The 17,322-nt window shown below is 35.6% G+C and overlaps 1 protein-coding gene across 1 annotated transcript in view; it reads right to left on the bottom strand.

The window, feature by feature from the left end:
* Window positions 1-391: 391 nt before the first annotated feature.
* The window catches only part of LOC126979402 (uncharacterized), a 31,370-nt gene continuing 14,439 nt past the window's right edge, over window positions 392-17,322 (bottom strand). Inside the window, exons 6-12 of the mRNA XM_050828686.1 lie at window positions 14,118-14,232; window positions 11,986-12,114; window positions 10,223-10,303; window positions 8,820-8,955; window positions 8,266-8,378; window positions 7,069-7,191; window positions 392-618 (exon numbers count right to left, since the gene is read on the bottom strand). Of these exons, the coding sequence (XP_050684643.1) occupies window positions 484-618; window positions 7,069-7,191; window positions 8,266-8,378; window positions 8,820-8,955; window positions 10,223-10,303; window positions 11,986-12,114; window positions 14,118-14,232 (832 nt within the window). The 3' untranslated portion in view covers window positions 392-483. The remainder of the gene's footprint in view (window positions 619-7,068; window positions 7,192-8,265; window positions 8,379-8,819; window positions 8,956-10,222; window positions 10,304-11,985; window positions 12,115-14,117; window positions 14,233-17,322) is intronic.

The raw sequence follows: 17,322 nt of genomic DNA, 5'->3' as shown, positions 1-17,322 counted from the left end.
CAAAAACATTTACTTCTATGATATATTTATTATATATTTAAAGTTATCTGTCGACTTCTCAGCACCTTATATGATGACATGAGATCTTAGATAATTTATACGTGTAGAGCCTTGCTGTTAGGCAACGCATGAACACAGGCCAGGTTTATTACTCCAGTATGCATTACAGACATACATTTCCAGTCACAAAGTGACTGAAGTATTATGAATGTAGTAGACATTCATAATACTTCAGTCACTTTGTTTTATTGTGCGTGTATTGCTGTAAGTAGAGGCTCACAGTTCGCCGTAATTTTTCTACGCTTTTACAGCGTTTGAATCTATCACTCAACTAGCAATGTATTGAATGTAAAATTAAATAGAGTTTTTTCTACAAATAATAAAGTTCTGTTTAATAGGATATTATAATGCACTAAATAAAATAAGGTTTTACTATACATTAAGGATTTTTTTTTTTAATTTTCCAATTATCATGGTATCATCCTATAAACTCTTCCGATGTTTCTCGCGACTTACACTGCTTAGTATTTCGTAACACAGATTCAATTTGTATGCGTTATACTCTGACTTCTCAATTCCATATCGACTTAGATTCCTGGGTGCTTGAGATTCGATATACTGTAAAAATAACATTAAAAGGATTATGAATTCCTTCTTGGCTTATTTTAGATAAGAGATGGCTAGTTAATTGCATTTAAACTTAAGCCGAAGGACTGTTTGAATTGATATTTATCGCAGAATTCCACCATCGCACCAAATAACAATTAAGTTAAATATAATTCTCTACAATATCTACATTAATATCTAGCACCGCCCCTGGAGTTGCAAGAGGTTCCAATCCACCGTCATATGACGCGTGGCCTTGTTTGTTTTCCATTTTTTAAAGGCTTCGGACTTAGATTAAGGGTTGGTCTTCACTGCACTCTAACTACATCCCGCAGGCGTAGTCAAAAAGTGTGGCTAATACTACTCGAGCCAGTATCGAACAATATGTGACGTTGACGTGCCACATAATCTGCTAAACTTTGCTAATAATTGAAACTAAAATGGCGAGTTGCGTATGAAAACTTTGTAAAAATAATACTTTAAGAAATAAGAAAGCACTGGGATCATATATCATCAGTAAATATTTTGAATTTTATTAATTTCAATGTAAAATAACAGGAAACGCATGTTACACAAATTGATAGATGCCATTGAGAGTCAAGATGGCACGCACACAAGCATCTAATAGTCGCCGTAATAAAAAAGCTATTGTTCTTAGATAGTGCAGTATTAGGAGCGCAGCGGAGACCAATCCTTAAGTCCAAAGTCAAATAAAATTTATTCAATTAGGCTTAAACTAAGCGCTTTTGAATCGTCACTATAACAATTTTTCTTTTCAATTACAGAGTTTATCATTCTTCGAAAAAAGTTGATCTCGTGAGATGAATATATAAGAAACTCATTTCAATTCAGAGAACCATGCTGTCTTCTATCGGGCTAAACTAAGTATCTCATCAAAGTTACTTCACTATATTATTTGTATTGCGATTACATAGGTATTTCTTAGCCAAAAAATATAGGTTCCCGATGAGTAATCACCAACATGTTATGAATTTAAAACTTCTCCGAAACACGCTGCATCTTATGGTATACGTATTATTCCGAATGGTTCAATAGTTTTTGAAGTATAAACGAACAAAAAACTAAGATCTTTGTTAATAAAGATTTCAACTTGGTGACTGTACCTCGCTCAGCTTATTTTAATCGCGTTAACACATGCCAATCGACCAAGATGAATTATACAATAATAATATGTCGGACATTGATCAATTTTGATCCTCTAGAATTGCAATGAGCTATCGATTTCTAACTATCGCTGGGATTAACAAGAGGTAATATAGCAAAAGACCTCTATAATCTACCAATAGAAGGCCATTGAACAGGATGCCGACTAGATTATGGGTACCACAACGGTGCCTATTTCTGACGTGAAGCAGTACTGTATCTTGGTATGAAGTGCGCCGTAGGTAGTGAAATTACTGGGCAAATGAAACAGATGACCTGTGCGCTCGTTTGTCTATGGACCGTGTGTCTACCATAAAACAAAAGTATTAGAATATTTTTTTGGCATTGGTATAAAGTTTTTAACGCGCAAGTGAAGTCTATGCATACTCAACTCGCGTTCGATTCACATTGATTCTTGTATTAATCAGCTCAATCTTTCTCTAAAGATATATACTCACGTTGCGTGAGTCAAATTGCTTCCTAAGATCTCTTGTTGTATAGTCTTTTGGACCCCAAGTAGGAAGTGGTTTGATCAGCTGAACCCAGCCCTGAAAAGTTGATAATACAAAGTTTGTGTAAACTATTGCTAAAGGTACAGATAACACGATAGATGCTTCTTCGTTTAATAATTCAATATCCGGACGGCCGAGCCTTGCTCGTATTTTTAAGAATGTACAAAACTTGAACAAAAAATAATAATGTGACATATGGATTCGAACCGGAGTCTTCTGCTTTCCAGATCACCCAATCCATCTGAGCTATTACAGTCTTGATTATAATATACGAAATTTACCTTTTGTATTCTTATGTTATTGTAGCTTTTTCTCATTAAAACACGGATAAAACTACATTTTTTTAAATTGAAACTTAGCTAGATCGATTTATCGCCCCTGAAAATGTATATATAAATACATAAATATATATATATATATAATAATAATAATAATTCGAAAAATATGCTCCCTGTTGTAATAACAAAATTGTTTCACAGCGGAACTGTCAAACCGCGCGTCAATAAATTCACCAATAGAAAATAAATCCATATAAACAAATATTGGAAATAAAAATAATTATGCGTCCCAAATCGAAATAATAACTATCCTATCTCTAAGGTGGTCTAAACTGCACTCCACGAACTAATCTCCTTTTTTTCCTTAACTACTAGTGGGAGGCTCCTTTTCACAGGATGCCGGCTAAATTATGGGTACCACATCGGCGCCTATTTCTGCCGTGAAACAGTAATGTGCAGTACCGGTCTGAACAAACAGGAGACCAAAATTTATAATTAATTATATCATCAACACTTAATTATTACTACCTCCCTAATTCGTAATTTTAATTGGCACTTATTAATTTTTTTTAAGAATTAAAGTATCTCGTATGATACTATGATAATGTACTTCATGTATCTCTATGACTTGTAATAAGGCAATGAGCTTATTGTAATTTTTTTAACTTAGTAGCTTTGTGAATTTGGGATGTAATAAAAGTGTAATTGACGATCAAAAAGTTAAGCAACAGGCTTTGACTTCATATAGAAATAATTGGGCGTAATTCCAGAAAAACTTTCAAAACCACAATCATGTCGAAATTGAGTTAAGAACAGAAAACTTGGCACGTGATCCATATTAACGGACTGATAAAAAATGGCAGCCCTACTGTCACTCTTTAAATTACATAATGACTTAGTAACCCAACCCACATTTATGGAATACACTAATATTTACTGAACTTTAAGCACGAATTCCTTAAAATGTAATGTTTGTGACTTGGAAAGATTTTCAGGAATTATTACCATTTTTAAGATGAACACGTATCTGATAATAGCGTAAACTGCTCCAACCGAAAGTGGCACCAACGGGAAGTAAGCAATGATATCAGAATATGGATACAGTTCTTGCAACGTGCTGTATTGAGCCATGTGAGAAAAGGCATTCAGTAACATTCCAACTTTCTCCTGAAAATTATTTATTAGTAGGACTAGTCTCTAACAGCAGAAACGAACTCATTATCTATTTTTTTTTTGGAATAGGAGAACAAACGAGCGTACGGGTCACCTGTTGTTAAGTGATCACCGCTGCCCACAATCTCTTGCAACACCAGAGGAATCACAGGAGCGTTACCTGCCTTTAAGGAAGGTGTACGCGCTTTTTTTGAAGGTACCCATGTCGTATCGTCCCGGAAACACCGCACAAGGAAGCTCATTCCACAGCTTTGTAGTACGTGGAAGAAAGCTCCTTTAAAACCGCACTGTGGAGGACCGCCACAAATCCAGATGGTGAGGATGATATCCTAACTTGTGGCGTGTCGTGCGAAGGTGGAATTCGGCGGCAGGAATCAGGTTATATATATAATTAAATATTAAATCAATCTATATATCTGTACTCTATTCATACATATAAATAAAATTAGAGTGTCTGTTTGTAATATTGAAATAAATGTTTTTTACTACATGTATGTGAATATATATACATACATATAGGTACATACACCAAAATATTTTTATTGTCTGTCTGTTTGTTCCGGCTAATCACAAAAATGGTTGTATGGATTTTGACGGGACTTTTATTGGCAGGTAGCAGATGTAATAAGGAGTACCTTAGGCTACGTTAATTTTAGAAAAAATGTTTTATTTTAGAAAAATAAAGTAATGTTGCAATGTCCAAGAAACGGTCTAACTTTAAAAATAATTTATATGGCAAAATAACGTTTGCCGAGTCAGCTAGTATCAAATATATCCTAAAAATATAAGTATCGTGGAACACACGCTTGGAAATTCCTTCCCTTGTATATTACTAGTGTCAGAGAGCAACCTCCCATGTACTCCTGTGTACAAGTGAAAATGGCAAGCATTTCTATGGTCCTAGGCTACCGTGTCCACGTAGACACGGCATGACAGCGGTCAAAAACTGTCAATATATACTTATCCGTAGACAAAAACACCAGAGAGAATATATTACTGAGTGTATTATTAATTGATCTTGGTTCTAAGAGCCATAAAACACAGAGCAACGCTGTTGAAGACAAAATATGTTTTGGGCATTTTTGTTTGCATACAACATTATTTTATGAAATGTTTGATTAGAAAAAACAAGAAATCATAAGATCACATTATAACGTGTCAACTGTAGTACTAAAATAATACAAAGAATTCAATTGTAATAATAATAACGTTTTTTTGACGCTGTCTTTTTCACAGTTTCGCCGCTCTTTCAGAGGATAGAGCAGCGTCATTCACAGCACGAATCTATCACAAATCGCGTTTTTACAATAACCAAGCTTGTTTATCTAGGAACCCGTAACTAAATAGCTCTTTTAATTCAATAGAAATTTTCTATTCTTAAAGATACAGAGAGGATAAAGAAAATACAAAATAATATATTATATCATAAAAGTTCTTTTACAGATAAAGTCTTAAATATATTACCCACGTTATAATAAAAAGGCATTATCCAGAAAATCGCAATTCTCAGTGTTGTTGGTCGCACCCCGAGGTAAAATGTTACATCATCAATCATTCTTCCCAAAGGATACATAAACACAATCACAAATGCTTCCAACAAAGTTGAAAAGAGCGTGCCGTATAGGCAAAATGTTTCGACCAGCTGAAAAAATATAAAAATGTATAATAAAACAGTACCTACTAAAATGTCTAAAATATAGTTTGGGAATATAATGAAATTTAGTTGCTCGAAAATATAATATATAATAAGTATTTAAATTTAATTATAAATTTATTAATTATTCTTGAAAGGTCAAATGATTGAATTAATTCCGAAATCGGCAAGTGCCCCAGGGCACTAGATTTTTCAGATACACCAAAACCGAGAGTGCCGTACGGCACACTATTCCCTCAGCAAGTACTGACCCCTATTTTGTTAATAAGTTGGTTTATTTTGCATGGACTTATAGCTTATTTCAATAGCTTTAAGATACATTCCTAAAATCATCCTAATTATAAGCAATCTATTAAAACACGTACAATAATACGCATTGACAAAACGCTGCGCACGCGCCAAAATCACACCGATTTGAGGCATACCACGCGCGATCAGAGTTTCCTCGAACGGAAAGGTTTAATAGTACCTTTCTCTATTCATGATAGGTATGATTGTAACATCGAATTTTTAAAAATTTTAAAAATCGAATGCAAACTATTAATCCTATCAAATTATTGCAACCACTGCTGGGCTATGTATATTTATAAATTTTAGTTTATTTCGATTTAATTAACTTAACCTACCCATATCAGATTAATTTTTAAACAATTTTTTATTTTTAAAGTAAGATTCCTCACTTCTGGCATTAATTAAATTAAAATTGTAGCCTAAATTCATGAACAATGCGGGACTCGAACCCGTAACCTCTCAGGTTCGGTCTCAGCGATCTTCAAACTGAGCCAACAGTTCGAGTGACGTATGGTTCGTAAATCTTGGTATGTCGTGTCTTGGAGCCACAACCTGAGAGTTGAACTGTAATAATAATTACTGAATTTGTTAATTATGGAGTGAGGGATATCACTTTAAAAATAACAAATTGTTTAGATTTGAAAGAGTGACACCTCAAGTCCTCCTTCATAGTATGCAATTGTTGGGGTTATCAACTGTAAAGTAGATCCCGTAGATAGAGCCTGAGAGTTGAACAAGGCATACAAAGATTTACGTATCAAACGTCACTCGAACGTTTGGATCAGTCGGAACTAAATCAGGATCGGATGGAACCCGAGAAGTCGCGAGTTCGAGTCCCGCATCGTTCATAAGCTTTGGTTAAAAAACTACGTTTAAAAAAACCGACTACGAAAACTGAAAAGTATGAAATAACTAAAAATTTAATTTAATACACCTTTTATGCAAACCTTTACCTTAAATATTAACAAAATACTATTATTTGTATGTGCTACCTATTGATAGGTTTGAAGGCGGTGCCAAACCCTAAACAAAATTCATAAAAACTTAATATTACAAACAGCTTATTTACTGTAATTATTAAGGTTGTCTGGCCACGCGTGTCTGGCCGTTTGGGTTGTTTTGTTCTAGCCGAAGCTCAAAAGTCATGCGTGGCGAGTGTAGGTAGGTTTGTAGAGATTAAAATTTTTATATTAACTGTTAAAGAAACTTTTTCTTTTATTTATCTTATGATTTCATTTGTTTTTGATTTAATAAAAAAGTAATGATACGACATAGAGGTTTACCTGAATGTAATTGATACGCCCTGTCCATTACTATTGATTAGAATTGATATTATTGGTAATACTATTATACAATATTTATTTACTTTTACAAAAAATGTGTGACTTACTATTAAGGGAGTCAACCAATACATAAGTGCTCCTCCAAACATCAATCCTACACAAACCATCCAGTGTCGTAGCCAACGCCATTCACTCACAATAGCTTCGATTAAACATTGAAAGGTTATAATCTAAAATTAAAAACATAATCGTTATCACCTATTTTTAACAACAAACGGACCGAGTGGGCCATTTTCAAAGATAAATATAGGCCCACACAATAGTTGCATATCCACTTCAAATATCAATCAAAGAACGACAGTCTCATGTGAGTATTATACTCTGACCTCTACTATATACCACTGGACTGGCGGCTGTCAAAGTGCTTTTGTGCCTGTTTGATATTCGCCATTTTGGCGCTGTTGGCCATAGCGAGAGACTGGGGTACTAAAACTAGTGATGACGACCCCAGCTAAACAAACATCGATAGATGGTGGGAAACCATTTACAAAAAAAAATGTGTAAGTACTTTGTTACGTTAATTCTTGAAGTATAAATAACACGGAAAACGAACGTAATTAATTCAAAATGCAAAAATACTACAGAGTTTTTTACGTTCCTTCGCAGCCATTTGTATTATACGTCAAAATTAGTTCTCTTGACGCTCGCTAGTGGCGCTTCAAGTAGGCACAAAAAATTTGCTGTCAAACATATAGAACAGCCTGTCGATTAGTACATATACAGGTCAGTGGTATAATACATGTATAATAAGTGGATTAGGGAGAAGTCTTTTCGCATTATTTTGATGACATTGACTGATTTTTAGATTTTTTCTGTCAACATGAGTGAACCTGATAAAGAAATTCGATACATTTAATTGTTTGGAAAAAAGTTTCTTCGCATTTTATATGAAAATTGTTAAAATGCGTGGCAATTATTTTCTTGCCACTTCTTCTCATTAAAGCTCAGTTATTCCAAAGTGCTGGTATATTTCAAGTATATGAATACACTATGGATACACTACATAGATGTGAATATATAAATTTTTGATTTATCCCTAAATCATAAATTGTTTGTTGTTTAATTAAGAGTAATCGTTTAAAAGTCAGGTGATCCGTCTGTTTAAATTGTTTGTCCCCCTCGTCCATAAGTTAAACCTGATATCATTGATTTTATTTTGTTAGGCTAATATTGTTGATATAAATTCCAAACATTTTTTTAATATCTCATGATCTTTTAGACGTATTAAAGCCATGTACACTTACAGCAACCGTGTATTCCACCATAAAACTTAAGCAGAAAAACATCACTGCATAAAAATGCCCAAACATAAATTGACTAAAATAAATAGGCCACATGTAGAAGAACGACACAGGACCTGAAATTTTAAAGATAACACATTTTTAATCGAAATATTTCAAATTATAAATTTTGAATGGAATATGTTGGATGAGGGCAGCGCAGGATCGATCTTCGTGGAAATCTTTGGTTGAGGCCTTTGTCCAGCAGAGGACGTCTTCGGGTTGATGGTGATGATGAATACTTATGTCATAAAATCAAGTTGATTTTTAATTCCAATTTTCTAAGCTGAATAGTTTCAGCACTGAGTTGATTGTCATTGTTTAACGTTTAGTTCATAAAACTCTCAAGAGATGGCGTCTTCCGGCTGATGATGATGATAAATTTTGAAATAATAACGGATAAACTGTGTGACAGGCCGAGTAGAATTTTAAATTTTGTTTAAAGAAAAAATGCAGAGTCAGATAAATAAAATTGTTTCCTCGATTTTGGAAATTGAGTAAAATATACTATTGCTTACCCAAAAATCCATCCAATAAGGCTGCCTTGGCCAAATCCTCACAATATAGTTTAAGCAAGTGAGTAACGAATCCTCTAAATAGATAATATACTGTGTTCGAAAGTACCATAACACCACTGTCAAGGACAGGCTTAACCTAAAAAATTATCTAAATGTAACCATATTTCTATGTAGGTAATTAGGTATATTTTGTATTTCAATAACTTGCACAAATATAAGCCTCATTTTTTTTATGAAAAAGTGGGACGAACGAGCGTATGGATCACCAGGTGTTAAGTTATCACCACCACCCACATTCGCCTGCAACACTAGATAAATCACAGCAGCGTTGCCTGCCTTTATGGAAGGTGTTCGCGCTTTTTTTAAGGCACCTGTAATATCGTCCCAGAAACACCATACAAGGAAGCTCATTCCACGGCTTTGTGGAAGAAAGTTCCTTGAAAACCGTTATGTGGAGGATCGCCACACATCCAGATGGTGGCGATGATATCCTTATTTGTGGTGTGTCATGCGAAAGTGGAATTCGACGGCAGGAATCAGGCGAAACAGCTCTTCAGAACACACACAATGACGCGATGTCTCTTCACAATACTAAGTGATCTAGCTGTTCACAGGGTACTGGGTCTCTGATAATTCGAGATCTCCGTTGCACGCGGTAATAGATCAAGCTGATACTGGAGTGCGCCAGACCAGAGATGACAGCAATACTCCATATACGGTCGGACCTGCGCTTTGTAGAGCGCTAGAATATGGGCCGGCTTGGAGTAGTACCATGCTGTATTTATAACGCCCAGCTTCTTCAAAGCCAATTTGGCTTTGTCATCCAGATGACCACGGAATCGGCAATTGATGGAGATTTCGAGACCCAGTATTCCAATACTACGGGAGATTTTACCGAAGAGCGGAGATACGACAAATGGGGTTTTATAGTGGCAAACGCGCTAACTTCTTCTGGGGGTTAAATTGCAAAAGGTTAATTGTACCCTGTTCTGCGACCTTCTCAAGAGAGGACTCGATAGAAGACACAAGTTTCTCCGGCACTGATCGACGATTTCCCGAGAGAGACCTGCATGGCCCGCGTATACGGCTTCATCATTACTGTTGAGGTGGTGCAAGGTTGAGGAGGCATGGAGTTGCAAGAGAATGTGGCGGTGATCACTTAACACCAGGTGACCCGTACGCTCGTGTCATCCTTTTCCATAAAAAGATACAGTACAATTTTTAAAGTTTGGGATCTTAAACATTCATTCCCACGACTTCATTCGTATTCATTCCAGTCGTAAACAGTCAGCTAGGCATTACCTCATGTTGAATATTAAACCACTAGCTTACGCAAATACTGACAAGTAAAGTCGTTTATACGATAGTATAATCTTAGTCTATGAATTAAGAGTAATCATTACTTCGTTACTACTTCTGGACGTCAAAACTTGAACAATCGGAGGCGCCGTCATTGAATCTGATAGGAAATCCGTGTCAGCTATCTATTGTTCAAAAAAAATTAATAAAAATGATGCAACTCGCTCTCGAAAAATTCATGTTATATGTTACTCAAATTCAAATTGAAATCCAATTTTTTTTATTCGAAATAGTATTAAAATCCACATATGAACGTCGAAAATCTACCACCCAGTCGAAATAGTATGCCTCAGGCCTGAGGAAACCGGGCGCAAGAAACTCAGCGAGCTTTTTTTCATAACTTAGTTGCAATATATGCAGTACATTAGTAGTAACATATTAAACTAAAATGTAAGTGTAAATAGACTGAGGGCGTTTGTTTCTTTAACAATTATTATTTTGAATTTGGTAATACATTTGTTTTGTACATTTTCAGGGATCATGTTTTTAAAGCATTACATTGCCCAAAAAAGACTTACTAACTCGACATAAGTGAGTAGTAGGTATTAGAGGTTTAAATTTGTTCCTCGTGTTACCATTATTTTAATTAATGTTTTCAAAAGTTTTGTCCTCTTATAACATAGTATTACGGTGCAGAGATGTTGATATACAAAGTCATTTCACAAAAAAATACAACCATTAACATAGATTTTGCTTAAGGTATTAAACTATTCCTCAAAGTGTTCGAGCCAAGAAGTTTCTGCGATTGAAGGTTATGGGATTCTAGACCAGGACCCGTACCAGCTGTCATCTATCTGTCGTCATAATAATAATAATCTAAATCTGCCTAATATGATCCATCAGATAGACACACCTAAGACAAGTTTCGACTCGTGTTTAAATATAAGCAATGTCTAAAGATTGTTGAACGCTAAACAACAGAAAGACACATGTTTAACTTTTTTGTAATAACATTATTTTATTATACCTAGTCGTAATTATCAAAATAAAAGTACATTCTCACACATATTATGTCGCACTTACTAATTCACTCAGAGATTGATAAAAAGTAGAGTAGCCACATAGGGAGCAAAACTATTAAGTTCGAGTGAATTATTTTGAATCCCTCGCTGTGTTCGGGATTCTATTTTAGAATTGTTCGCTACGCTCTAGATTAAAAAATACTCTCGGTTTTTTTTGGTGGCTTGTTAAACAATCTACTATGAGGACTCTTTAGCTTCCTGCTTGAAAATTTTCAAAAATCAGGAAGTTATTGGTTTTACCTCGTTTTTCGAAAGTCGAATTTTCATCAGATCTAGACGTTATAAGGTCCTAGGAACCTACCCTGACTGTTCCTGCGATGGTGTCCGTACGTGTATGTATGTATGTAAACCCCTTATAACTTTTGAATGGCTCAACCGATTTCATCGCAGTTAGCGCCATTCGAAGGGGCTTCACCAGACTGATTCGGACCGGTATATTTTGAGAAATCTCAAAACATCTACGATAAAAAAAAGATGCCGGGATGGCCTTTAGGGTCAATCGATTTCCTAATTTTCATATAGAACTGAGTGGAAGACAGTTGCAAATATCACACCGTAAGTATATATTATTTTTTTTTATGAAAAAGGAGGGCACACAAGCGTACGGGTCACCTGGTGTTAAGTGATCACGGCTGCAGACACCACAACAACAGAGGAATCACAGGAGCGTTACCAGCCGTTAAGGAATGTGTACGCGCTTTTTATGAGTGTATGGGGATTAAAATGGTGATATATAAGTTTACGTTAGGAGGGCGTTAACTGTTATAAAAAAAAAATATACTTACATCATAATCTGCAAATGATGGATAATATCCAGTATATATTTTAAATCCTCTATCGAAATGAACGATCGACAGATGCACAAACGTAGCCACTAAAATACAATTTAGTAAAAAGTGAGCTCCTCTCAGTACCTGCAAAATAAAGTTTTAAATGTAATCAACGCATTATATTGATAGAGTTTGAACTATATCAGGGAAATTTTTTAAATCTTTTCATATGTAATGGAAATGGTCTTTGTTTGAGGCTCGTTCACGCCTTAACCACTGATCGTATGGACACTAAACTACCATTATTCAATGCCAAATTTATCCTAGATGGTTAATAGTTTCTTATTTTTCTATTGTATTTGTAATAAGATGAATAAAATTTAATTTATATCCTTTTAAAATTCGCCCATTCGCGGGTACGGCTTGTCTAAACATAAACTTAATATAATCGTAACATATTAAAAAATGTGCATTAATATTATTTTTAAAAAGAATACTTGTTGCGTGCGTACACTACCGAATCAAAAAGATACTTTAGAATTCAAGTTCGTTTGTCAGTGTGTCTGTCTATCTGTAATTATGTACAGGCAAAACGCAAATTTACTACTACAAGCTTCTGAAGACTTGAATTCAAAACTTGCACGAGGTAGGGAGGCCTTTAGACTGACGTTGTACACTAAAAGACAATATATTTGTCGAAACACCGCTCTTTGATAACACTTTACTTAAAGCCTCGCCTAGTATCGGAATACTGTCAATCCACAAATGGTTGTCAAATGTAGGTATATTATGGTTAGGTTGAGAAATTTAATTTGTGGTAAACCTTCAGATTTATCAATCAATGTACATAAAAATAATATGAGTTTATTTTATACCTCCTGAGAAAGTTAGAAACATAAAAAAATCTAATTAAGTAGTTATTCATTTAAATTAAATTAATCAGAAATCAAATTGAAAGCACTATTCTTTCAATTTGATTTCTGAACGATGGGGGTCACATCAAAGGAAAAACAAAATTGTTGTTTTTATTTAATTCTGAGCATTTTCATATGTATTCGCCTTTTAAACCTTCCTTGGACTTCCACAAATAATTCAAGATCAAAATTAGCCAAATCGGTCCAGCCGTTCTTGAGTTTTAGCTAATGAACAGCAATTCATTTTTATATATATAGATAGGCTGTATGACACGATTTTATTATACGTTTTCCATATTATATCATTTATACCTAAAGTGTTAAGATTTATAAATTGTCACGGTCTTATCATTGTACTTGTGTAAAATGCGAATCAGTTATAGAGAAATATAACCTGAGATTCCAAGGAGAGATGATCTACAGCTGAGGGCTCCCGCTAATCCTCTAGGAACTCCTGGTGCTAAAGTGGGTGTTACTGGCCGTTGACTACAGATGAAGTACTTACCAGCGGGAGTCTCCTCTGGGAAACCGGCAAGATTATGGGTACCACAACGGCGTCTATTTCCGCCGTGAAGCAGTAATACATTAGGTACTTACTGTGTTTCGGACTGAAGGGCGCCGTAGCTAGTGAAATTACTGGGCAAATGAGACTTAACATTTTATGTCTCATGGTGACGAGCGCGAATAGAACGAGAATTTTTGAGGTTTTCAAGAATCCTGAGCGGCACTGCATTGGAATGGGCAGGGAGTATCAATTACCATCAGCTGAACGTCCTGCTTGTCTCGTCAAAAAAACTACGAACTGTGCAGTTGCCCGGTGTATATGGTATTAACCGGCGCAAGAGACACATGGCCTTAGATTATCCACTCATATACCAATGGGTCTCTTGTCTATCTCCCTATGTTATTTTTACAGGAATCGTCTTGACTATAGTTTGCCATAATAAAAAAAAGTGTTCTTATACCACGAAAAATGATTAATCCTCGTGCTATTCTACGTGTTTAGAAAGAACAATTTTGTAAAAATCTTTCGAAGATGGCTTTGAAAATTAATTATTAAATAGTGAATACGGCTGTATGGGCTTGAACCCTTTGCTTGTCTTATTAATCGACGAAGAAACCAAAAAAATAAATAACGAACGACGCTAAAGTCAGTAAATTTTAGGAACCAAATTGAACCTATTACTTTCTAAAACTAATCTATAAAAAATTTTTCGTTCTTATATTAGTTACCTTCCATAATACTTCTTTGTAGAACACTTTATAAGAAAGAGCCGCGAAAATCCATAGTAACACAAATAGTCCACAGAATATGTTGTCGCATTTCAACATAATACTTTCCCGAAGTCTGGAAAACAACAGTACGTTCAACTATCCAGGTGGAAGCAATGAATAATAAATTCATTCCAATGGGGACACGAGCAACTATTCACAAATGTAGACTGCTTAGGGATTAGTTTGTGAATGTTTAATGGGGGGGAGGGGGGACTTGATCAACTAACTTCAAGCAAGTCTCGCTTTTGTTAAAATAACATATTTAATATAAAAACTTTATCTTCATTATTAATATAGTGCATTAAGTATTTCAAATCAAAGCTTTATCATTAAAACCCGAATTAGAATAATATATCTATTATCTATACTCATCAATGGAGAGCTGGTTTTCCTTTTCCTTAAATTGCGAAACTAGTGAATCGATCGGAATAAAACTCATTCCATACATGCTGCGTGTTTCGGAGAAGGTTTTAGTTTATTATATGGTGGTGATTACTTATCCGGTACCTATATTTTGAATTAAAACCTGTCTAGTCTCAAATTCTGTATTTGACATTATCATAGGTGATGAAAGCTGGATATATTGCTACGAACCCGAAACCAAAAGACAATCAGCTCAGTGGGTGTTTCCTTTGGAGGATCGGCCAACTAAGGTAAAGAAAGGAAGAAGTCAAGTAAAAAAGATGATTGCCTCATTCTTTGGTCGGAAAGGACATTTCGCGACAGTTGTGCTAGAGGATGGAAGGATGGAGGATGGACAAATACTGCAGACGGGTATTTCAATCGCTGTTTGCCTGTTGTCTTGGAAAAAAATCGACAGCCGCGCCCTCGAAGCAGGATCCTCCTTCACCACTGTTGTTGTTGACTGTTGAATATTTGACTACGGCAGGTATCGAGATAATGAGTCATCCGCCTGCACCGACCTGGCACCCTGCAACTTTTACTAAGAACTAAAGATAAAATTCGAGGTATTCACTTAACGAGCCCTGAAGATGCGGTGAAAGCGTACGAAAATGCCATAGAAGAGACCCCTAAGGTAGAATGGGCCTGTTTTTCTTAGTGGGTCAATCGAATGCAACCATGTGTAGACAGGAACGGAGATTACTGCGAAAAACAATAAAAGTATTGGCAACTTTCTGCATTAAGCCGTTTTTCATTTTCTAAACTTTTTCAGTGTCATTACATAATATGACAATTCATACAATGAGCGGGTACCTAATTTATATTGCAAAATGGTTGCCGGATCAGCACTTGTATTTTATGCGCAGCCATACCGGTCACCTGACTGCAATAAAAGGATATTAATCACATTTCATTTTAACTTTGGCCCACAATCAAAAATAAGTTCCAGATGAAAATACGCCAGTAAAAATAATAAGTTCCAGATGATTGGCCACGCATCATTATGCTAAAGTCAATACTTACAGAGTTAACACAACATAAGGATTCAGACTTTGACCATATTAAACTAAGATTTGCATCATTGTACTGTGTCACTTACACAAATAAAAGTGAAAACAAATTTTTATGAACGATGCGGGACTCGAACCCACGACCTCTCGTGTTCCGTGCGAGCGCTCTTTCCAACTAGAGCCAACGGTTCGATAGACATCGTCGTTAAAATCTTGTATGCTTTGTTCACTGTTACACTGTCTGACTGTGTCGCTTATCTTAACTATTCATACCACTGTTTTAGTCTCCTAATATCAATCGATATAATAAATAATAATTATAAAATTATTTAATTCAACCAACAAAGAATCATAATGTGTTAGTAACATAGCAACTAAAAACCTAGTGTTAGTACAAGATTTCTAAAAATATAAGCCTTCTTAACCTAGGACAGGATTGATTTGTCAGCATATGTATCATACAGCAGTGATTAAGGTACTGACAATCGAACCTGTGTGAAGATGCCCTCAGAATACCATTGGGGCTAGCACGGATCCTACGCAATGGGGATGTGCACCACTTATGCATATTCGCGTAAAAAATATCTACGTGCGCCTTAGCAAACATATCTCACACCCTGCAGTATCGTGGCAGCCCCAATAACATTCTGAACACATAATTATACTGAACACGCATTGTAGCACGCAGAAGTAGTCTGCGCACAGTCGACCTACAGACTGCTCGTGTAAAATTATGCGAAGTAAGCTTTTAAGAGTGTAATTTTTACTGGCACGGTACAGTGACCAAATCTGCGGATGATTATAGTCGACCTAACAGACGATATCCTTGTCGATATCTGCATCATCCTTTAGGTCAAAGGTAACCACGTTCCCTAAGTATTTAAATTGATCCACTGTTTTCAGTGGCATCACATACAAATTTGATTGGCGGAATAAGAGATGGGAGTGGTTGGCCTTTGGTCTGAAAGACCATGCACTCTTTTTGACGTTATAGATCAGTGGTATTTGCAGTGATCGATTAAATAACTTCTCAAGAAGTACCAGTGGGATGCTCCATTGCACAGGATGGTCTGAAGGGCGCCGTAGCTAGTGAAATTACTGGGAAAATGAGACTTTAATTATTACGTCTCAAGGTGACGAGCGCAATTATTGTAGTGCCATTCTGAATTTTTGTATTTTTGAAGAATCCTGAGCGGCACTGCATTGTAATGGGCACAGCGTATCAATTACCATCAGTTGAACGTCCTGTTCGCATCGTCCCTTATTTTCATAAAAAGAGCACCTCTACAAGTCACAAAACACAAGATGAATAAATTTAAACTACATTTTCTTATATTTCTATTTAGTAAAGATAAATGATGAATACTGCTGAGCTTCTTAAGCACGTTTTACCATTTTCGTTTATTTGCCAATCGAAGAATGCCAATTATCACCAAAATAATTGGATTATGAATGTCAATTTATTGAAATAAACTGGGTCATAGTCGCGATGAGTTGGTAGTGTTCGTTCAGTCGTATTTATTTGAGTTCGAGTGATTTAATAGTTTCAAATATCTATACGTCTTAATTTTGATGTACTGTTAGCATTAAACCTTATTAGGGTTTAAAAAAAAACTTTTGTAATACACAGCCACACTATCTATCGACCTCGCTGGAATCTGAAGGCCCCTCCAGTTCCCCTTTTACCCCCTCGCGCTCATCCTGTTGCATCAGTACGGTCTGGTTTATCAGTAATCAATTTACTAGTGGGA

Source organism: Leptidea sinapis, chromosome 3 (assembly GCF_905404315.1).
Source record: "Leptidea sinapis chromosome 3, ilLepSina1.1, whole genome shotgun sequence".
Taxonomy (NCBI): domain Eukaryota; kingdom Metazoa; phylum Arthropoda; class Insecta; order Lepidoptera; family Pieridae; genus Leptidea; species Leptidea sinapis.
The sequence above is the reverse complement of the archived record's forward strand: the minus strand, read 5'-3'. Positions and strand labels throughout refer to the sequence as shown.